A 24,144-nucleotide genomic window follows, 5' to 3' on the forward strand; every position below is an offset into this window, starting at 1 on the left:
AAAATGTTTGCAAAAAAAAGTTAAATTCATTTTTTTCTTCCACATTGTTTTAGTTCCTGTGAAGTACGTAAAGGGTTAATAAACTTCTTGAATGTGGTTTTGAGCAGCTTGAGGGGTGCAGTTTTTAGAATGGTGTCACACTTGGTTATTTTCTATCATATAGACCCCTCAAAATCACTTCAAAGTTGATGTGGTACCTAAAAAAAACATGGTGTTGTAAAAATGAGAAATTGCTGGTCAACTTTTAACCCTTATAACTCCCTAACAAAAAAAAAAATTGTTTCCAAAATTGTGCTGATGTAAAGTAGACATGTGAGAAATGTTATTAATTAACTATTTTTTGTGACATATCTCTCTGATTTAAGGGCATAAAAATACAAAGTTTAAAAATTGCAAAATTTTAAAAATTTTCGCCATATTTCCATTTTTTTCATAAATAATCACAAGTAATATTGAAGAAATGTTACCACTAACTTGAAGTACAACATGTCACGAAAAAACAATCTCAGAATCAGCGGGATCTGATAAAGCGTTCCAGAGTTATAACCTCTTAAATTGACAGTGGTCAGAATTGTAAAAATTGGCTCGGTCATTAAGTACCAAATTGGCTCTGTCACTAAGGGGTTAAGTAGTCTTGCCTTTATTTGGACACACCTGCCAAACTACTTTGCACAGGTATCTGCAATTGCTTTCAGTGATATAAAGAGCCCTGACACATCTCCATCAATGAGATTAAATGACAAACAAAACAATTCTAACCTTATCACTCCTAAACTCTTTGTGCATAATAATTTGGAACACAGTGTATATATATACAGTATATATACCTATACTATGTGTATACATGTATTCTCTCTATTCTATTCTAACCTGTCAGTGTGATTTTACTGTACACTGCACTGAATTACAGGCTTTTCTAAAGGACACCGGTGCGTATTTCTCGCAAGTTACACTGATGGTCCGTGTGTAATCCATTTTTTTTCTCACACCTATAGACTTGCATTGGCAAGTCTCGGGCGTAATACGGTGCATATCTCAGCATGCTGCAATTTCTCTCTCACATATAATACGAGTGATAAAAAACGGTGATGGGAGCTGCCCTATAGATTAACATTGTTCCGAGTGCTATGCGTTTTTTTATCGCATAGCACTCATCCGTATTACGCTCTAGTGTGACTCCGGCCTTAGGCAAAAAATCTGAAAGGGTTTACCTTATAAATGCAATTTAAGTGAGTGATTACCATGACTATGCTATACATATCTGGTAGATGCATCATCCATAGCAAGACCGACCCCTATCTGTAGCTCTTGGGTTTTTTGCAATTTTTCTGAGCATATTGACTCCTGCAAAGTTTGTCAACTGTCTTGAATGTTTCCCCTCCTGTAAATAATATTTCTATTTGTAGAATGATAGGCTCTAAATTGTTTGGAAATGTCCATATACCCATTCCCAGGTTGAAGAACAATAGCAATTGCTTCTCTGGGTCTCCCATCAGAATTGTGTGAATACCAGGACCGGTTTTAGACAAAGTGGAGCCCTGGGCAAAAGTTTAAAGTGGTGCCCTAAATGCTCACATATTGCACCATCACACTCAAACATGAGTTCAGACCATTAAATGAGCGCGATTGACAATGCTACACCCGTTCGGCACTTGTATAGCGACCTTTTAACAATGGCTGGGAAAGAATAATGGCCACAGAACGATCACTAGGATGAATGATTTTTGTTCCGCCGTAAACAATCCAATCACCTGATGGATATGCAGCATTCTGTTTATTCTTTGGGGCAATTGGTGACTTGTTTATATCTATGATCTATAATCTGTGCTGCCAATATTTATAAATAGGGTTGAGCGAAACGGGTCGATCATTTTCAAAAGTCGCCGACTTTTGGCTAAGTCGGCGTCTCATGAAACCCGATCCGACCCCTGTGCTTGTCGGCCATGCGGTACGCGACTTTCGCGCCAAAGTCGCGTTTCAATGACGCGAAAAGCGCCATTTCTCAGCCAATGAAGGTGAACGCAGAGTGTGGGCAGCGTGATGACATAGATCCTGGTCCCCACCATCTTAGAGAAGGGCATTGCAGTGATTGGCTTGCTGTCTGCGGCGTCACAGGGGCTATAAAGGGGCGTTCCCGCCGACCGCCATCTTACTGCTGCTGATCTGAGCTTAGGGACAGGTTGCTGCCGCTTCGTCAGAAGCAGGGATAGCGTTAGGCAGGGTCCACTAACCACCAAACCGCTTGTGCTGCAGCGATTTCCACTGTCCAACACCACCTTCGGTGTGCAGGAACAGTGGAAGCTATTTTTTTTTTTTTTTCCCCTCAGCGCTGTAGCTCATTGGGCTGCCCTAGAAGGCTCCGTGATAGCTGTATTGCTGTGTGTACGCCACTGTGGAAACCAACTGCTTTTTTCAAAGCACATATCCTCTTGTTCCTTCCTTTCTGCACAGCTATCTTTTTTGTTTGTCCACACTTTTTATTTAATTTGTGCATCAGTCCACTCCTATTGCTGCCTGCCATACCTGGCTTACATTACTGCAGGGAGATAGTAATTGTAGGACAGTTTTTTTTTTTTTTTTTGGTTTTTTTTGTGGGAGATTAAGATTGGCATTTCTGCTACAGTGCCATCCCTGTGTGTGCCATCTCTCACTGAGTGGGCCATAGAAAGCCTATTTATTTTTTCCGTGATTTGTGTTCTAAATTCTACCTCAACACAAAAACACTACATCAATCAGTGGGAGAAAAATATTGGCCTCAGTCAGGGCTTGTGTGCCACTGCTGTGTGTGCTATCTCTCATTCAGTGGGCTATAGAAAGCCTATTTTTTTTATTTTTTTTTTAATATTATTTGGTTTCTAAAGTCTCCCTGAAAAAAAAAAAAAAAACCTAAAAAAACAGTGGGAGAGTAATATTGCCCTTTCAGCTTGTGTGCCAGTCTTGACTCCTGGGTGTGCCACCTCTCTCTCTCATTCAGTGGGCCATAGAAAGGCTATTTTTTTTTTGGTTTTTTTAATATTATTTGGTTTCTAAAGTCTCCCTGAAAAAAAAAAAAAAAAACATACAAAAACAGTGGGAGAGTAATATTGCCCTTTCAGCTTGTGTGCCAGTCTTGACTCCTGGGTGTGCCACCTCTCTCCCTTTCATTCAGTGGGCCATAGAAAGCCTATTTATTTTTTTTTTTAAATATTATTGGGTTTCTAAAGTCTCCCTTAAAAAACAAAAAATACATAAAAAAACAGTGGGAGAGTAATATTGCCCTTTCAGCTTGTGTGCCAGTCTTGACTCCTGGGTGTGCCACCTCTCTCTCTCATTCAGTGGGCCATAGAAAGGCTATTTTTTTTTTGTTTTTTTTAATATTATTTGGTTTCTAAAGTCTCCCTGAAAAAAAAAAAAAAAACATACAAAAAACAGTGGGAGAGTAATATTGCCCTTTCAGCTTGTGTGCCAGTCTTGACTCCTGGGTGTGCCACCTCTCTCCCTTTCATTCAGTGGGCCATAGAAAGCCTATTTTTTTTTTTTTTTAAATATTATTGGGTTTCTAAAGTCTCCCTTAAAAAACAAAAAATACATAAAAAAACAGTGGGAGAGTAATATTGCCCTTTCAGCTTGTGTGCCAGTCTTGACTCCTGGGTGTGCCACCTCTCTCTCTCATTCAGTGGGCCATAGAAAGGCTATTTTTTTTTTGGTTTTTTTAATATTATTTGGTTTCTAAAGTCTCCCTGAGAAAAAAAAATAAATAAATTAGGTGGGAGATTAATATTGACATTAGTGCTTGAGTGACAGTCCTGCGTGTGTGTCATCTCTGTGATTTTGTGCCACAGAAAACAGAGTGTGTAACATTGTGCCTGATTTTCCTTGTGGTCTCACCAACCTGTTAAGGGATATTGAAATCATACTGAAGTTATAGCTCACCGTGTAAGTTGTTTGACAGCAACAAATAAAGTTACTTTGGTTAAGATTTTAAAACAATGAGGAAGTCTGGTGCAAGAGGTCGTCGTGGGCGTTCATTGTCAGCTGGTAATGATGGTAGTGGTAGTGGAGCATCAGGTGGTCGTGGGGATAAAAATATTCCACCTAAGTCTGGAGCTGTGGAGCCAGTTTCGTCGTCAGGCTACACAAGGCCTCGAACGCTCTCTTTTCTGGGAGTAGGAAAACCGCTTTTAAAGGCGGAGCAGCAACAGCAAGTTTTGGCTTACATTGCAGACTCAGCCTCTAGCTCTTTTGCCTCCTCTTCCGAAACTGGTAAATGTAAAAGCAGCGCGTCGCTTGTGGATGTTCACGGTCAGGGACAAGTCGCTTCCTTGTCCTCCTCAGCAAAAACTACAACAAGAGAGAAGGATGCAGCAGGCGACACAACGGGTCACTCCATGGAGCTCTTTACACATACCGTCCCTGGCTTAGAAAGTGAAACATTTAACAGGCCATGCCCATTACAAGTATATTCTGACATGGAGTGCACTGATGCACAGCCACAGCCAGAGTACTATGCTGCTCCTTTGACTCAGACCACCACATTGCCCTCTCAGGGTACAGATCCACAATCAGACCCTGATGAGACTATGTTGCCCCGCCACGAACGCTATACCACCGACCGACACAGTGACACAGACGAAGTTGCACACGAGCTCGAAGAGGAGGTAATAGATGACCCAGTTATTGACCCCGATTGGCAGCCATTGGGGGAACAGGGTGCAGGCGGCAGTAGTTCAGAAGCGGAGGTGGAGGAGGGGCCGCAGCAGGCATCAACATCGCAACAGGTTCCATCTGCCGGGCCCGTATCTGGCCCAAAACGCGTGTCAAAGCCAAAACCTGTTGGAGCACAGCGTTGCCATCCGGTTAAAGCTCAGTCTGCAATCCCTGAAAAGGGATCCGAGTCTAGGAAGAGTGCAGTCTGGCATTTTTTTAAACAACATCCAACTGATCAGCGCAAAGTCATCTGTCAAAAATGTTCAACTAGCTTAAGCAGAGGTCAGAATCTGAAAAGTCTAAATACTAGTTGCATGCATAGACACTTAACCACCATGCATTTTCAAGCCTGGACTAACTACCAAACGTCGCTCAAGGTTGTAGCACCCTCGGCCAATGAAGCTAGTCAGCAACGCAACATCCCTTCCGTCACTGTAAGGCCACCATTTTCCGCACCACCGGCAGTATCTGTGCAGGTTTCTTTGCCAGCCAAAAGCAGTCAGGGTCAGGGAATCACCAGTTTTGTAGGAGGAAATATTGCATCTAGGGCACCGGCGGAAACAATACCGTCTCCAACCGTCTCTCAGTCTGCCATGTACACCGGCACACCCGAAAGTTCCACGATCTCCAGCTCTCCAGTCCAGCTCACCCTACATGAGACTCTGGTTAGAAAAAGGAAGTACTTATCCTCGCATCCGCGTACACAGTGTTTTAACGCCCACATAGCTAGACTAATCTCGTTAGAGATGATGCCCTACCGGTTAGTTGAAAGCGAAGCTTTCAAAGCCCTGATGGAGTACGCTGAACCACGATACGAGCTACCCAGTCGACACTTTTTTTCCAGAAAAGCCATCCCAGCCCTGCACCAACATGTTAAACAGCGCATCGTCCATGCACTCAGGCAATCTGTGAGTACAAAGGTGCACCTGACTACAGATGCATGGACCAGTAGGCATGGCCAGGGACGTTATGTGTCCATCACGGCACACTGGGTGAATGTGGTGGATGCAGGGTCCACAGGCGACATCAATTTAGGGACAGTTGTGCCTAGCCCACGGTCTAGGAAACAGTTGGCTGTAGGCGTTCGCACCCCCTCCTCCTCCTCCTCCTCGTCCTCCTGCAGAAGCTACAGCTCTTCCACAGAACGCAGTCTGCCAACCACTCCATCGGCAGATGACACTGTTGCACACCAGTTGTCCCATTATGGGCCAGCTACTGCCAAGCGTCAGCAGGCTGTATTGGCTATGAAGTGCTTGGGCGACAACAGACACACCGCGGAAGTTCTATCCGAGTTCTTGCAACAAGAAACGCAGTCGTGGCTGGGCACAGTAGATCTTGAGGCAGGCAAGGTAGTGAGTGATAACGGAAGGAATTTCATGGCTGCCATCTCCCTTTCCCAACTGAAACACATTCCTTGCCTGGCTCACACCTTAAACCTGGTGGTGCAGTGCTTATTGAAAACTTATCCTGGGTTCTCCGACCTGCTCCTCAAAGTGCGTGCACTTTGCTCACATATCCGACGTTCGCCTGTACACGCCAGCCGTATGCAGACCTATCAGCGGTCTTTGAACCTTCCCCAGCATCGCCTAATCATAGACGTTGCAACAAGGTGGAACTCAACACTGCACATGCTTCAGAGACTGTGTGAACAGAGGCGTGCTGTTATTTATTTGTGGGAGGATACACGGGCAGGCAGTAGGATGGCAGACATGGAGTTGTCAGGTGTGCAGTGGTCTAAGATACAAGACATGTGTCAAGTCCTTCAGTGTTTTGAGGAATGCACACGGCTGGTTAGTGCAGACAACGCCGTAATAAGCATGAGCATCCCCCTAATGCGTCTGCTGATGCAAAGTTTGACGCACATAAAGGAGCAGGCGTCTGCACCAGAGGAAGAGGAAAGCCTTGATGACAGTCAGCCATTGTCTGGTCAGGGCAGTGTACAGGACGAGGTAGCGGGCGAAGAGGAGGTGGAGGACGAGGAGGATGATGGGGATGAGTATATTTTTAATGCCGGACCTTTCCCGGGGGCACAGGAATTTGGTTGCGTGTCACGGCCGGGTTCTGGTTTTTTGAGGGACACAAGTGACGTAGATTTGCCTGCAACTGCCCCTCAACCAATCACAACCGGAGATTTGACAACTGGAACTTTGGCCCACATGGCGGATTATGCCTTACGTATCCTAAAAAGGGACACACGCATTACGAAAATGATGAACGATGACGATTACTGGTTGGCCTGCCTCCTTGATCCACGCTATAAAGGCAAATTGCAAAATATTATGCCACATGAGAACTTGGAACTAATATTAGCAACCAAACAATCAACTCTTGTTGACCGTTTGCTTCAGGCATTCCCAGCACACAGCGCACGTGATCGTTCTCACACGAGCTCCAGGGGGCAGCAGACTAGGAGTGTTAGGGGTGCACACATCAGAAGTGGCGTTGGACAGAGGGGTTTTCTGACCAGGTTGTGGAGTGATTTTGCTATGACCGCAGACAGGACAGGTACTGCTGCATCAATTGAAAGTGACAGGAGACAACATTTGTCCAGTATGGTTACTAACTATTTTTCATCCCTTATCGATGTTCTCCCTCAACCGTCATTCCCATTTGATTACTGGGCCTCCAAATTAGACACCTGGCCAGAATTGGCAGAATATGCATTGCAGGAGCTTGCTTGCCCGGCAGCAAGTGTCCTATCAGAAAGAGTATTCAGTGCTGCAGGTTCAATATTAACCGAAAAAAGGACTCGTCTGGCTACCCAAAATGTTGACAATCTAACATTCATTAAAATGAACCACAACTGGATTTCGAAATCTTTTGCCCCACCTTGCCCGGCCGACACCTAGCTTTCCTATGAAAAGCTCTTGCCTGTGAATTACTTTTCTAATGTCTAATTTGCTGCAGCTGATTGTACAGCATACGACATGTTTACACCTCCCTAAATGGCAAAACTCCCCACACGGGGCCGTGGTATCGCGACTTGGCGCAAGCACCCGTGAGACTGCTGTTTGTCTGAAGAGGTGGGTGTGCTCGCTTTTGGTTGACGGCATTGCTACTGGGTCCCTCATAGTACAATGTAGTGTCTCTGGCGGTGGTGGTGCGCACCCAACGTCAGACACACCGTTGTAACATGAGGGGCCCTGGGGCGGTCCCGCCGGCCTCAAGAGAGTTCCCCCCTACCCCAGCTCAAAATGTGCTCTACCACGTCCAAAATTTTGTCGCACAGCTCCACCAATCTTTAGTCTATTCGCTGACATCATTCAATGTCTGGCACTGACAATACAAATTTGTAGACATCTATGATGCAACTTAAAGTAGTCTGTGTCTGTGTCCTATATTGGCACCATTAAATAGTTACTGCCAAATTACTATGTCAGAAACTCAGTAGATGAGCCCACCCCTGTACCTAAGTATGCCACCTTTTTTTTTGTTTTGGTTGTTTTGCGAGACATTAACATCTATTCATATTTTGGGAGTACTGGGACAGACACTCCTTGCACTACTCCTCCACTCACCACCAAGCTGCCTGTGTATCCATGTAACCGCTATAAAGCTGCCATGAGCCTATTGTTTGTTATTTTAGGCCTTTGATAGCCTGTCTGCGGTCCCTACTTTAAATACTCCTCCACTCATCACCAGCTGCCTGCCCGTGTATCCATGTAACCGCTGTAAAACTGCCATAAGCCTATTGTTTGTTATTTTAGGCCTTTGAAGCCTGTCTGCGGTCCCTCCTTCCACTAGGCCTCCACTGACCAGACCACTGCTGCCCGTGTACCCCTGGAACCAATAATAAAGTGCCTACCGCCAGCCCATTTTCTTATGTTAGGCCTTTGAAGCCTGTCTGCGGTCCCTACTTTAAATACTCCTCCACTGACCACCAAGCTGCCTGCCCGTGTATCCATGTAACCGCTGTAAAACTGCCATGAGCCTATTGTTTGTTATGTTAGGCCTTTGATAGCCTGTCTGCGGCCCCTACTTGCAATACTCCTCCACTGACCACAATGCTGCCTGGAGTGCCTGCCTGTGTATCCATGTAACCGATGTAAGACTGCCATGACTGCCTACTGTTTGTTATTTTAGGCCTTTGATAGCCTGTCTGCAGCCCCTACTTGCAATACTCCTCCACTGACCACACCAATGCTGCCCGTGTACCCCTGGAACCTATTTAAAAGTTCATAGAGCCTAGTTATATATTTTATTTACTATTAATAAGGCCATGATGGACTACGCTGTACCACGCTACAAGCTAACCAGTCGACACTTCTTTTGCGAGAAAAGCCATCCCAACCCTCCACCAGCATGTAGAAGACCGCATTGTCCATGCACTCTGGCAATCTGTGAGTACAAAGGTGCACCTGACAACAGACGCATGGACCTGTAGGCATGGCCACGGAAGATTACGTGTCCATTACGGCGCAATGGGTTGATGTGGTGGATGCATGGTCCACAGGGGACAGCCTACTAAGCCTGTCTGCAGTCCCTAATTCAAATTGTCCTCCACTGTCTAAATCGGAGCTTCCACCTTCTGGCTTTCGGCCTATAGTATCAGAAATTAAACTGCATTTGGCCTTCAACTTTGGTTAGGGCCTACTAACGGCTTCTGCCCCTGCCTGGTGTTGCCCTCAACTAAATAAAGCTGAGCTTCAACCTTCTGCTCCAAATTACCATTTTAAAAAATGCAATAGGCTTTTCCGGCCTACTAAAGGTGTCTGTCTGTGTGCCCCTGCCTGGTGTTGTCCTCAACTAAATAAAGCTGAGCTTCAACCTTCCGGCTCTCATTAAGTGGTTTTAAAAAAAAAAAATGGTGGTTAGGGCCTACTAACGGCTTCTGCCCCTGCCTGGTGTTGCCCTCAACTAAATAAAGCTGAGCTTCAACCTTCTGCTCCAAATTACCATTTTAAAAAATGCAATAGGCTTTTCCGGCCTACTAATGGTGTCTGTCTGTGTGCCCCTGCCTGGTGTTGTCCTCAACTAAATAAAGCTGAGCTTCAACCTTCTGGCTCTCATTAAGTGGTTTTAAAAAAAAAAAATGGTGGTTAGGGCCTACTAACGGCTTCTGCCCCTGCCTGGTGTTGCCCTCAACTAAATAAAGCTGAGCTTCAACCTTCTGCTCCAAATTACCATTTTAAAAAATGCAATAGGCTTTTCCGGCCTACTAAAGGTGTATGTCTGTGTGCCCCTGCCTGGTGTTGTCCTCAACTAAATAAAGCTGAGCTTCAACCTTCCGGCTCTCATTAAGTGGTTTTAAAAAAAAAAAATGGTGGTTAGGGCCTACTAACGGCTTCTGCCCCTGCCTGGTGTTGCCCTCAACTAAATAAAGCTGAGCTTCAACCTTCTGCTCCAAATTACCATTTTAAAAAATGCAATAGGCTTTTCCGGCCTACTAAAGGTGTCTGTCTGTGTGCCCCTGCCTGGTGTTGCCCTCAACTAAATAAAGCTGAGCTTCAACCTTCTGCTCCAAATTACCATTTTAAAAAATGCAATAGGCTTTTCCGGCCTACTAAAGGTGTCTGTCTGTGTGCCCCTGCCTGGTGTTGTCCTCAACTAAATAAAGCTGAGCTTCAACCTTCCGGCTCTCATTAAGTGGTTTTAAAAAAAAAAAATGGTGGTTAGGGCCTACTAACGGCTTCTGCCCCTGCCTGGTGTTGCCCTCAACTAAATAAAGCTGAGCTTCAACCTTCTGCTCCAAATTACCATTTTAAAAAATGCAATAGGCTTTTCCGGCCTACTAAAGGTGTCTGTCTGTGTGCCCCTGCCTGGTGTTGTCCTCAACTAAATAAAGCTGAGCTTCAACCTTCCGGCTCTCATTAAGTGGTTTTAAAAAAAAAAAATGGTGGTTAGGGCCTACTAACGGCTTCTGCCCCTGCCTGGTGTTGCCCTCAACTAAATAAAGCTGAGCTTCAACCTTCTGCTCCAAATTACCATTTTAAAAAATGCAATAGGCTTTTCCGGCCTACTAAAGGTGTCTGTCTGTGTGCCCCTGCCTGGTGTTGTCCTCAACTAAATAAAGCTGAGCTTCAACCTTCCGGCTCTCATTAAGTGGTTTTAAAAAAAAAAAATGGTGGTTAGGGCCTACTAACGGCTTCTGCCCCTGCCTGGTGTTGCCCTCAACTAAATAAAGCTGAGCTTCAACCTTCTGCTCCAAATTACCATTTTAAAAAATGCAATAGGCTTTTCCGGCCTACTAATGGTGTCTGTCTGTGTGCCCCTGCCTGGTGTTGTCCTCAACTAAATAAAGCTGAGCTTCAACCTTCTGGCTCTCATTAAGTGGTTTTAAAAAAAAAAAATGGTGGTTAGGGCCTACTAACGGCTTCTGCCCCTGCCTGGTGTTGCCCTCAACTAAATAAAGCTGAGCTTCAACCTTCTGCTCCAAATTACCATTTTAAAAAATGCAATAGGCTTTTCCGGCCTACTAAAGGTGTATGTCTGTGTGCCCCTGCCTGGTGTTGTCCTCAACTAAATAAAGCTGAGCTTCAACCTTCCGGCTCTCATTAAGTGGTTTTTAAAAAAAAAAAATGGTGGTTAGGGCCTACTAACGGCTTCTGCCCCTGCCTGGTGTTGCCCTCAACTAAATAAAGCTGAGCTTCAACCTTCTGCTCCAAATTACCATTTTAAAAAATGCAATAGGCTTTTCCGGCCTACTAAAGGTGTCTGTCTGTGTGCCCCTGCCTGGTGTTGCCCTCAACTAAATAAAGCTGAGCTTCAACCTTCTGCTCCAAATTACCATTTTAAAAAATGCAATAGGCTTTTCCGGCCTACTAAAGGTGTCTGTCTGTGTGCCCCTGCCTGGTGTTGTCCTCAACTAAATAAAGCTGAGCTTCAACCTTCCGGCTCTCATTAAGTGGTTTTAAAAAAAAAAAATGGTGGTTAGGGCCTACTAACGGCTTCTGCCCCTGCCTGGTGTTGCCCTCAACTAAATAAAGCTGAGCTTCAACCTTCTGCTCCAAATTACCATTTTAAAAAATGCAATAGGCTTTTCCGGCCTACTAAAGGTGTCTGTCTGTGTGCCCCTGCCTGGTGTTGTCCTCAACTAAATAAAGCTGAGCTTCAACCTTCCGGCTCTCATTAAGTGGTTTTAAAAAAAAAAAATGGTGGTTAGGGCCTACTAACGGCTTCTGCCCCTGCCTGGTGTTGCCCTCAACTAAATAAAGCTGAGCTTCAACCTTCTGCTCCAAATTACCATTTTAAAAAATGCAATAGGCTTTTCCGGCCTACTAAAGGTGTCTGTCTGTGTGCCCCTGCCTGGTGTTGCCCTCAACTAAATAAAGCTGAGCTTCAACCTTCTGCTCCAAATTACCATTTTAAAAAATGCAATAGGCTTTTCCGGCCTACTAAAGGTGTCTGTCTGTGTGCCCCTGCCTGGTGTTGTCCTCAACTAAATAAAGCTGAGCTTCAACCTTCCGGCTCTCATTAAGTGGTTTTAAAAAAAAAAAATGGTGGTTAGGGCCTACTAACGGCTTCTGCCCCTGCCTGGTGTTGCCCTCAACTAAATAAAGCTGAGCTTCAACCTTCTGCTCCAAATTACCATTTTAAAAAATGCAATAGGCTTTTCCGGCCTACTAAAGGTGTCTGTCTGTGTGCCCCTGCCTGGTGTTGTCCTCAACTAAATAAAGCTGAGCTTCAACCTTCCGGCTCTCATTAAGTGGTTTTAAAAAAAAAAATGGTGGTTAGGGCCTACTAACGGCTTCTGCCCCTGCCTGGTGTTGCCCTCAACTAAATAAAGCTGAGCTTCAACCTTCTGCTCCAAATTACCATTTTAAAAAATGCAATAGGCTTTTCCGGCCTACTAAAGGTGTCTGTCTGTGTGCCCCTGCCTGGTGTTGTCCTCAACTAAATAAAGCTGAGCTTCAACCTTCCGGCTCTCATTAAGTGGTTTTAAAAAAAAAAAATGGTGGTTAGGGCCTACTAACGGCTTCTGCCCCTGCCTGGTGTTGCCCTCAACTAAATAAAGCTGAGCTTCAACCTTCTGCTCCAAATTACCATTTTAAAAAATGCAATAGGCTTTTCCGGCCTACTAAAGGTGTCTGTCTGTGTGCCCCTGCCTGGTGTTGCCCTCAACTAAATAAAGCTGAGCTTCAACCTTCTGCTCCAAATTACCATTTTAAAAAATGCAATAGGCTTTTCCGGCCTACTAAAGGTGTCTGTCTGTGTGCCCCTGCCTGGTGTTGTCCTCAACTAAATAAAGCTGAGCTTCAACCTTCCGGCTCTCATTAAGTGGTTTTAAAAAAAAAAAATGGTGGTTAGGGCCTACTAACGGCTTCTGCCCCTGCCTGGTGTTGCCCTCAACTAAATAAAGCTGAGCTTCAACCTTCTGCTCCAAATTACCATTTTAAAAAATGCAATAGGCTTTTCCGGCCTACTAAAGGTGTCTGTCTGTGTGCCCCTGCCTGGTGTTGCCCTCAACTAAATAAAGCTGAGCTTCAACCTTCTGCTCCAAATTACCATTTTAAAAAATGCAATAGGCTTTTCCGGCCTACTAAAGGTGTCTGTCTGTGTGCCCCTGCCTGGTGTTGTCCTCAACTAAATAAAGCTGAGCTTCAACCTTCCGGCTCTCATTAAGTGGTTTAAAAAAAAAAAAATGGTGGTTAGGGCCTACTAACGGCTTCTGCCCCTCCCTGGTGTTGCCCTCAACTAAATAAAGCTGAGCTTCAACCTTCTGCTCCAAATTACCATTTTAAAAAATGCAATAGGCTTTTCCGGCCTACTAAAGGTGTCTGTCTGTGTGCCCCTGCCTGGTGTTGCCCTCAACTAAATAAAGCTGAGCTTCAACCTTCTGCTCCAAATTACCATTTTAAAAAATGCAATAGGCTTTTCCGGCCTACTAAAGGTGTCTGTCTGTGTGCCCCTGCCTGGTGTCGCCCTCAACTAAATAAAGCTGAGCTTCAACCTTCTGCTCCAAATTACCATTTTAAAAAATGCAATAGGCTTTTCCGGCCTACTAAAGGTGTCTGTCTGTGTGCCCCTGCCTGGTGTTGTCCTCAACTAAATAAAGCTGAGCTTCAACCTTCCGGCTCTCATTAAGTGGTTTTAAAAAAAAAAAATGGTGGTTAGGGCCTACTAACGGCTTCTGCCCCTCCCTGGTGTTGCCCTCAACTAAATAAAGCTGAGCTTCAACCTTCTGCTCCAAATTACCATTTTAAAAAATGCAATAGGCTTTTCCGGCCTACTAAAGGTGTCTGTCTGTGTGCCCCTGCCTGGTGTTGCCCTCAACTAAATAAAGCTGAGCTTCAACCTTCTGCTCCAAATTACCATTTTAAAAAATGCAATTGGCTTTTCCGGCCTACTAAAGGTGTCTGTCTGTGTGCCCCTGCCTGGTGTTGTCCTCAACTAAATAAAGCTGAGCTTCAACCTTCCGGCTCTCATTAAGTGGTTTAAAAAAAAAAAAATGGTGGTTAGGGCCTACTAACGGCTTCTGCCCCTGCCTGGTGTTGCCCTCAACTAAATAAAGCTGAGCTTCAACCTTCTGCTCCAAAGTACCATTTTAAAAAATGCAATAGGCTTTTCCGGCCTACTAAAGGTGTCTGTCTGTGTGCCCCTGCCTGGTGTTGTCCTCAACTAAATAAAGCTGAGCTTCAACCTTCCGGCTCTCATTAAGTGGTTTTAAAAAAAAAAAATGGTGGTTAGGGCCTACTAACGGCTTCTGCCCCTGCCTGGTGTTGCCCTCAACTAAATAAACTGAGCTTCAACCTTCTGCTCCAAATTACCATTTTAAAAAATGCAATAGGCTTTTCCGGCCTACTAAAGGTGTCTGTCTGTGTGCCCCTGCCTGGTGTTGCCCTCAACTAAATAAAGCTGAGCTTCAACCTTCTGCTCCAAATTACCATTTTAAAAAATGCAATAGGCTTTTCCGGCCTACTAAAGGTGTCTGTCTGTGTGCCCCTGCCTGGTGTTGTCCTCAACTAAATAAAGCTGAGCTTCAACCTTCCGGCTCTCATTAAGTGGTTTTAAAAAAAAAAAATGGTGGTTAGGGCCTACTAACGGCTTCTGCCCCTGCCTGGTGTTGCCCTCAACTAAATAAAGCTGAGCTTCAACCTTCTGCTCCAAATTACCATTTTAAAAAATGCAATAGGCTTTTCCGGCCTACTAAAGGTGTCTGTCTGTGTGCCCCTGCCTGGTGTTGCCCTCAACTAAATAAAGCTGAGCTTCAACCTTCTGCTCCAAATTACCATTTTAAAAAATGCAATAGGCTTTTCCGGCCTACTAAAAAAGGTGTCTGTCTGTGTGCCCCTGCCTGGTGTTGTCCTCAACTAAATAAAGCTGAGCTTCAACCTTCCGGCTCTCATTAAGTGGTTTTAAAAAAAAAAAATGGTGGTTAGGGCCTACTAACGGCTTCTGCCCCTGCCTGGTGTTGCCCTCAACTAAATAAAGCTGAGCTTCAACCTTCTGCTCCAAATTACCATTTTAAAAAATGCAATAGGCTTTTCCGGCCTACTAAAGGTGTCTGCCCCTCCCTGGTGTTGTCCTCAACTGAACAAAGCTGAGCTTCCACATTCTGGCTTTCGCCCTATACTATCAGATATTAAACTGCATTTGGCCTACTAGTGTGGTTAGGCCCTTGAAACAGTGTCTGCTGCTCTTGGGTTTGCTACTCCACTGAACAAAGCAATGCCGCCTGTTTAGTCCTGTTACCAAGTTTGAACTGCATGTAGCCTACTTTATTCTTTGGCCCTATATCTGTTTCCTCCTCATCCTGCCCATTGCCCAGCCACTGCTAAATGAGTCTGCTGGTACATTGACCTAGACCACTACATTCCCCTTGTACTCTACACAGCCAGAATCTGACCCTGCTGAAAGTAAGGTTCCCCTTCCCGCATGTTATACCACCTTACACAGGGACAAAGAGGAAGGTGCAGATGAAAGTGCAGGTTCCTTCATCAGGTGGGGGGGCATACTCGTTGGCGACGTCACTGGCACAGGGCCCCTCAGAGTACGCAAAAGTGTCGCTGCTGGTGGGAGGCGCCCCCGCCATGCAAACACACCGCCGTACTTTGAGGGGCCCTGTGCCAGTGGCAATGCGAACGAGTGGGCCCCCCCCTGCTTGCTCAGGATCACAGCACTTGCAACGTTTAAATACTTACCTTTCCCTGCAACACCGCCGTGACGTAGTCCGCATTTCCTGGGCCCACGAAAAACTTGAGCCAGCCCTACTCCCCCCACAACTTTCCCCCAATTCCCTATGCCCAACTATTATTATACAGTTAATTAAGATTGGCAAGCTTCAGAAACAAGAATGGATGTTTTTGGCATTAAAATGGGCACTGTAGGTGTTTTCCTGGCCTCCACTCACTGCCGACTATGCTTCCCCATTGACTTGCATTGGGTTTCGTGTTTCGGTCGATCCCCGACTTTTAGCGATAATCGGCCGACTGCACTCGACTCGACTCTGGACAAAATCGGGTTTCCCAAAACCCTACTCGATCTTAAAAAAATGAAAGTCGCTCAACCCTATTTATAAATGTAGATGCTACATACACACGATATGTGACACCCTCATTGTACGTTACACACACACATAGCACACATCGATAACATACACACGTTTTACAGAGCACATACACACATGTATACACTGGGCACATACATACACATATATGTCTTCACATATACAGTATATACCAGCAAAATTCCATACATTCTATACTCAACAACACACTGAAAGACACACACATACACGTCCATTCACAACTTTTGGCTGTCTGTGTCACACAGGACAGGTCCTGTAACCACTTATACTCTGACCAAAAGATGAGGATTCTGAATACAGGACTCCTTATATTAATTAAGAATGACCTAAAAATGTTTAATAAAATAGAGTTTACAAACTGGAGAGTCAGTAAGAAGAAGGTTCTCATAGGATCAGCTACTAAAATATAATTTTTGACAAAGAGCTCCCCAACTCAGGGACAAGCCGTGAGGCAGAGAAGTCAGATGTCTTGGGGTCAGTACCAAGAGAGCATGTAGTAAACTAAGGGAAAGGACAAAAGCGTAAGTCAGATCTCACTGTCCGGGGTCAAAATACTAGAGAAATAGCAGATAAGCAAAGGGGCAATAACAAACGGGTAGTCAGAACACGGTCCAAAGTTCATGAAGCAGTAGATCAGAACTCACAGCACAGGAAACAGGCAAACACACACCACAGAGCATAAGCTTTTGACTGGCAGTGATCTGGGCCAGACAGCTCACCTAAATAGAATGGCAATTACTAAGAACAGGGAGCACCTGGAGAAATCCCTGCACCTCCTATTCTCAAATTGGTCAACTGAGCTGTCACAGTACTGACAGCTCAGGATAGGATGACAGAGCTGTCCACTAATGAGTTGCAGACACTCTGAGCCGAGGAACTGTGAAAGTATCATCAACATTAACAGAAATAAACACTTGGAATAGATCACTCTGTTTGTTATGACTCTATATAATATATGAGTTTCACTTTTTGTATTGAAGAACTGAAATAAATTAACTTTTGAATGATATTCTAATTTTGTGAGAAGCACCTGTATGTTGCATGAGAATACCTAGCGGTTGTGATGTGAGTTGTGACTTTTGTGGCTTTTGTTAACATGGATTGATTTTATACCATGTGAAATATGGATTCCTGGCAAATTTTTCAGAAAAGTAAGGGAGGATACACCTGTAGCCATCATCACCAACGGTGAAATCTCTACCATAAGGAACATGACGACTACTCTTCATCTGCTGTAGACAGGCACAATTATTACTTTTCTTCCCCAGAGTTTACTGTATGGAAATGGTAAAAAATTACTAATTGGATGAAGGTAATATGTTACAATCATTCTATGTATTTTATAAGTTTTAAGCTGAGCATTCCAGTGTCCGTGATTTCGAGATGTGACTTTGGCTTCCAGACTTGGACACACATTGTATTTTTTGTCTAAGTAAGCGAATCGCCAGCACCGACTTTTCCAATGCCGTGAAATATTTGTTGCTCCGCCGCCTGCGCGATGTTTACAGTGAAGGGTAAAGTTCCTGATCTCTAGCAGACTTTTTATCGCTACCTGAAGCAGTAAATTGCCTATGTATCAACACTTTCAAAATTGGATCACAAGCCCAAATGCCTCCAGCCATCAGGCTCTTAAAGAAAAGGAATAATGTAAGGTTCATGGAACCCGAAAGGCTTTTTATAAATAACAAAAAAAAAAGCAAAATGACTGCGGCGCTTTCTCACTTTTATTGCTAAAACTAATATAATCTGTCTGAAATGTAATAACATATTGTATAAAACAAAATGTATTAAAAGCACCGCACTCCATGGCCCTGCTAAGCTGCAGTCAGCTGTTTATGGCTTCCAATATTAAAGACATATTTTACAGGTTGGGAATACTTTCATGAATTTATCTGTAATACTTTATATATATATATATATATATATATATATATATATATATATATATATATATATATATTTTTAATCTTTAAAGGGGACTGGAAATTCCTTTGGGTCCTTCCTAGAGTAGAGCAAAAAGATTTGTAGGCCCCTGGTCCAGCAACCCCATCGGTAGCCTGTGGCTATCTGACCAAAGCCCTACAAATGTTCTCCTACCTGCCAGCATCCACGGCGCCACTTCTAGTAGTCCCCGTGTGCCGTCATTATTGCGGCATGACCCATGCATGATGTTACGCTCGGCCTTCTAATCAGAAATCGCACCAGGGATGGTGTCAAGTAGAAGGAGAGTCACCGGAATCTGGTCAAACAGCCAAGGACTACTGATGTGGCCACAGAACCAAGGTCCTTCTAATGTTTTTGCTCAGCCCTAGTCCCCCCCTAAATAAGTTTATTAGGATTTCATGGACCTGGGAACCCAGCAATAGTGCTCATTTTTCCTGCAGCGCCCCCGCAGGAGAAATGAAGAATTACAGTTTTCTAATTACTGCAGGGTCAACCCCTATGGGAGACTTTTTTTTTTATAGCTGGTCACTATTTTGCTGAATAGATATAAATAATGAGCCAGGTGACGTATACATTAATAAAGAGTTCTTTAAGAGACTACAAGCCCACACAATCCCTTCAATGATTGTATCTGCAAGGATTAAAGCTCCGGGGCTCTCATTCCAAAATCTATAGCGCGGCCCCCAATACTAATTTACAATAACCACAGATGTTATTAGATGAGCACCTACAATAGCACCCCCTCTACTCCTGGTACAGGAGATTATCAGATGGTATTTCTGCTACAATGCTGCCCCCGGAGTGTGGGAAGGGTAGTACATGAGATGAAGTTCTTACTTTACTGGAAAGGAGGAGTAGGGAAAGCAGAAGAATTGGTTGTATATTGGCCAAAATGATGTCCTCCTGCATTTGTAAAAGTACACTAATTAAAGCAAAGCTCCACACTGACTTCTCTGATGGTCATCCCTTTTAGGAGCAGTTTTCATTACACACTTTTCTCATTCCAACCACATAAGTTAACAAACAATCAGAAAAAGTCTTTTTAATATGTTTTTCTTTTCACTGTATGCATAAATTGAACCTGTTAGCAGGTTTTTGCTATGAAATCATGATGTAAGAGCAGCATAATGTAGGAGTAGAAACCCTGATTCCAGCGATGTGTCACTTACCTGGCTGTGTTTTGTTGTTTTCATAAAATCAGTGTTTTGTTAGCAGGAGATTATGACTCCAGGACTAGGTGCCTTGTACCTCCTAGTCCAACCACGCCGCACCACTGATTAGCAGCTTACTGCCTATACACAGTGTACAGGGAAAGCTGCCAATCAGTGGTGTGAGCAAGGTTATACAGGGTTCTGAATTCTGAGCACTGTTAAATCAGCAGCAGAGAAAACTGGGAATCTTTCACATCTGCCTCACCTAGTAACTTAAGTGATCCATTGCTGAAATCAGGATCTCAGCCTGTACATCATGCTGCTGATGGATTACATGCCAAAAACCTGCTGAAAGACTCCCTTTAAATGTATTATTTGGGGTATTTTCAGTCTATGATCAATAAAATAAAAAGAGATGTGTATGTCCTTATAGTAAATATTCTATTTCCTTGACAGGGTTGTGACCAGTGCGCTATGTACTTCGTTTAGAGCTTAAACTAGAACTCTTGGTACATTTGACAATGCAAACTCGTTACATTATTAAACAGATCTTAGACCTGATGAGGCTGGTATACTTGCTATGAAAATCCATGTAATTAAAATGAGCATTATATGAGTCTAGCCCTGAATTTTTTACTTTATTGCTGGCAGGGAAAACATCCAATCTGACATGCATTTTCACAGTAAGTACACCAGCCTCACCAGGTCTAAGGGACCTCTATATACACTTTGTACCCTAAAGTTTTTGCTATAGTTATTTGGTGTATAGTATTTCACATGTAGATTTGTGATGTGATCTCCTCTATTTTTTTTACAGTTCCTGACATTATAAGTGGGGACATGGAATCAGCCATGGCGGTCGATCTGAATCCCTGGGTGGAATATGAGTTTCGAGTGGTAGCCACTAATAACATTGGTACCGGAGATCCCAGCATCCCATCCCGAGTCATCAGAACCAGTGAAGCAGGTAACATAAACCGGATATTATGCCGCCATAACGACTGATGTGAGAAATCTAATGAAGCAGTTTGTGATCTACGGCCGCAGAGAGTCCACCGCTCTACTCCTATAACTTTTCCTTATTGGCCTTTTTGGAGCACAACTTGCTCATCTCCATCTCTCTAAATTAGAAATGCGCGTTAATTATATTTTCTATTCTTGAATCCTTGGATGTTTGAAGTTAAATAAGCTGCTCCAGGATGGGTTAGCGCTGTATCATGGGACATGGACAATTGGAAATGCAACAACAGGTTTTTTGGTTGTTCCATGTCATGTCAGAATGGTCACCAGATCCCAACAATCAACTACAAGCCATAAGGTAACATTAATGAGAGTTTTGTTCATCTGCAGGAAAATGTAGAATTTAAATCAATTAGTAATACTGGAAAATATAGACTCAAAACTCTTTTACCCGTCACCCATCCAGTCCCCTTGACATCTTTTAATGCCCGCCACTAGTGCTGAAATTCATGGACCTCTCACACTGAGCCAGGACTTCTGGTTCCAATGAGGCCCAGAGAGGTTCTGCGTAAATACGTCAAAGGTGCCAAAACAACATTTTTTACCTTTCAATGGCCATTAATAGTTTAAAAAAATGGTGAGCAGCAACCCCCATTTTGCTGGAAAAATTTAAAAATATGTGCATTTTGGTGAATGCATATTTTGGTAAAAGTGTAGAAATCATTTCCACTTGAATGTATTTGCTCATTTCTAGAAATCAGTCATTATACAGGAGGAGGAGGTGAGCTGTGACATCAGCAATTGTTAATGGTGGATCCTGTGTTATCTACTGTGCATAGAGGTGTTATCAGTCATTGTACAGGAGGAGGAGGTGAGCTGTGACATCACCTAGTGTGAATGGTGGATCCTGTGTTATCTACTGTATATAGAGGTGTTATCAGTCATTGTACAGGAGGAGGAGGTGAGCTGTGACATCACCTATTGTGAATGGTGGATCCTGCGTTATCTACTGTATATAGAGGTGTTATCAGTCATTTTACAGGAGGAGGAGGTGAGCTGTGACATCACATATTGTGAATGGTGGATCCTGTGTTATCTACTGTATATAGAGGTGTTATCAGTCATTGTACAGGAGGAGGAGGTGAGCTGTGATATCACCTATTGTGAGTGGTGGATCCTGTGTTATCTACTGTATATAGAGGTGTTATCAGTCATTGTACAGGAGGAGGAGGTGAGCTGTGACATCACCTATTGTGAATGGTGGATCCCGTGTTATCTACCGTATATAGAGGTGTTATCAGTCATTGTACAGGAGGAGGAGATGAGCTGTGACATCACCTATTGTGAATGGTGGATCCTGTGTTATCTACTGAATATAGAGGTGTTATCAGTCATTGTACAGGAGGAGGACATGAGCTGTGACATCACCTATTGTGAATGGTGGATCCTGTGTTATCTACTGTATATAGAGGTGTTATCAGTCATTGTACAGGAGGAGGAGGTGAGCTCTGACATCACCTATTGTGAATGGTGGATCCTGTGCTATCTACTGTATATATAGAGGTGTTATCAGTCATTGTACAGGAGGAGGAGGTGAGCTGTGACATCACCTATTGTGAATGGTGGATACTGTGTTATCTACTGTATATAGAGGTGTTATCAGTCATTTTACAGGAGGAGGAGGTGAGCTGTGACATCACCTATTGTGAATGGTGGATCCTGTGTTATCTACTGTATATAGAGGTGTTATCAGTCATTGTGCAAAAGGAGGAGGTGAGCTGTGACATCACCTATTGTGAATGGTGGATCTTGTGTTATCTACTGTATATAGAGGTGTTATCAGTGATTGTACAGGAGGAGGAAGTGAGCTGTGACATTCGCCTATTGTGAATGGTGGATCCTGTGTTATCTACTGTATATAGAGGTGTTATCAGTCATTGTACAGGAGGAGGAGGTGAGCTGTGATATCACCTATTGTGAGTGGTGGATCCTGTGTTATCTACTGTATATAGAGGTGTTATCAGTCATTGTACAGGAGGAGGAGGTGAGCTGTGACATCACCTATTGTGAATGGTGGATCCCGTGTTATGTACTGTATATAGAGGTGTTATCAATCATTGTAAAGGAGGAGGTGAGCTGTGATATCACCTGTTGTGAATGTTGGACCCTGTGTTATCTACTGTATATAGGGGTGATATCAGACATTGTACAGGAAGAGAAGGTGAGCTGTGACATCACCTATTGAGAATGATGTATCCTGTGTTATCTACTGTATATGGAGGTGTTATCAGTCATTGTACAGGAGGGGTAGGAGGTGCGCTGTGACATCACCTATTGTGAATGGTGGGTCCTGTGTTATCTACTGCATGTAGAGGTGTTATCAGTCATTGTACAGGAGGAGGAGGTGAGCTGTGACATCACCTATTGTGAATGGTGGATCCTGTGTTATCTACTGTATATAGAGGTGTTATCAGTCATTGTACAGGAGGAGGAGGAGGTGAGCTGTGACATCACCTATTGTGAATGGTGGATCCTGTGTTATCTACTGTATATAGAGGTGTATCAGTCATTGTACAGGAGGAGGAGGTGAGCTGTGATATCACCTATTGTGAATGGTGGATACTGTGTTATCTACAGTACATAGAGGTGTTATCACTCATTGTACAGGAGGAGGAGGTGAGCTGTGATATCACCTATTGTGAATGGTGGATCCCGTGTTATCTACTGTATATAGAGGTGTTATCAGTCATTGTACAGGAGGAGGTGAGCTGTGACATCACCTGTTATGAATGGAAGATCCTGTTTTACCTATGTAGAACTGTTATTATGAGACTGTTGAAAAGTTATCTGCACAGAACAGGAAGTGGAGTCCTTTAAATTCCTGATTTTTGTTGTACAGAGAGTAATATAGACAAATTGAAAGAAAAAAACATTATAAACATTGTAAAAATAAATATATTTAACACTAGATTGTGGCCCAATTCTAACGCATCGGGTATTCTAGAATATGCATGTCCCCGTAGTATATGGACAATGATGATTCCAGAATTCGCAGCAGACTGTGCCCGTCGCTGATTGGTCGAGGCAACCTTTATGACATCATCGTTGCCATGGCAACCATTATGACATCTACGTCGATACTGTGCCCGTCGCTGATTGGTCGAGGCCCAGGCGGCCTCGACCAATCAGAGACGCAGGATTTCCAGGACAGACAGAAAAACCCTTAGACAAGTATATATATAGACTAGATTGTGGCCCGATTCTAACGCATCGGGTATTCTAGAATATGCATGTCCCCATAGTATATGGACAATGATGATTTCAGAATTCGCGGCAGACTGTGCCCGTCGCTGATTGGTCGAGGCAACCTTTATGACATCATCGTCGCCATGGCAACCGTTATGACATCTACATCGATACTGTTCCCGTCGCTGATTGGTCGAGGCCCAGGCGGCCTCGACCAATCAGAGACGCGGGATTTCCAGGACAGACAGAAAAACCCTTAGACAATTATATATATAGATGAAAACCTAATGTAATCAGTAGGCCATAATGACATATCACCTCTATATTTGTCAAAGATCTAGGCCAGCCAAACTCCAGAGGTGCAAAGAGGAGGTTAAGAAAATCTACAGATAGCTATAAACTAAGATGTTTTAAACTACACCTATACTGATGACTTGTCCATGCGATGTCACATTGGGGGGAGCTGAGTAGTATTTGATTAGGAGCTGATCTGCAGCACCCGGCCACAGTCACTAAACATTGCAGTGGAGAAGTAGTGTTATGCTCCGTGCTCTGCTTCCATCCGACCGCAGCCAGATCTGATAATAGCAGATAGGTAGGGACTGCTGGGTGGCAGACTTTCCACGAACTGATGCTAATTCATCGACCTATAGATGGTCACTCATATCAACCTAGTGCAAAACCCCTTTA

At 43.9% G+C, this 24,144-nt stretch overlaps 1 protein-coding gene across 2 annotated transcripts in view; it reads left to right on the top strand.

Moving 5' to 3' along the window:
- Nucleotides 1–24,144, top strand: part of CNTN5 (contactin 5) — a 2,016,448-nt gene that overhangs the window by 1,845,843 nt on the left and 146,461 nt on the right. For both annotated transcript variants that reach the window (XM_077298468.1, XM_077298469.1), the window contains one exon: nt 20,066–20,215. In XM_077298468.1, the coding sequence (XP_077154583.1) occupies nt 20,066–20,215 (150 nt within the window). The remainder of the gene's footprint in view (nt 1–20,065; nt 20,216–24,144) is intronic.

Source organism: Ranitomeya variabilis, chromosome 3, assembly GCF_051348905.1.
Source record: "Ranitomeya variabilis isolate aRanVar5 chromosome 3, aRanVar5.hap1, whole genome shotgun sequence".
NCBI classification, from domain to species: Eukaryota; Metazoa; Chordata; class Amphibia; order Anura; family Dendrobatidae; genus Ranitomeya; species Ranitomeya variabilis.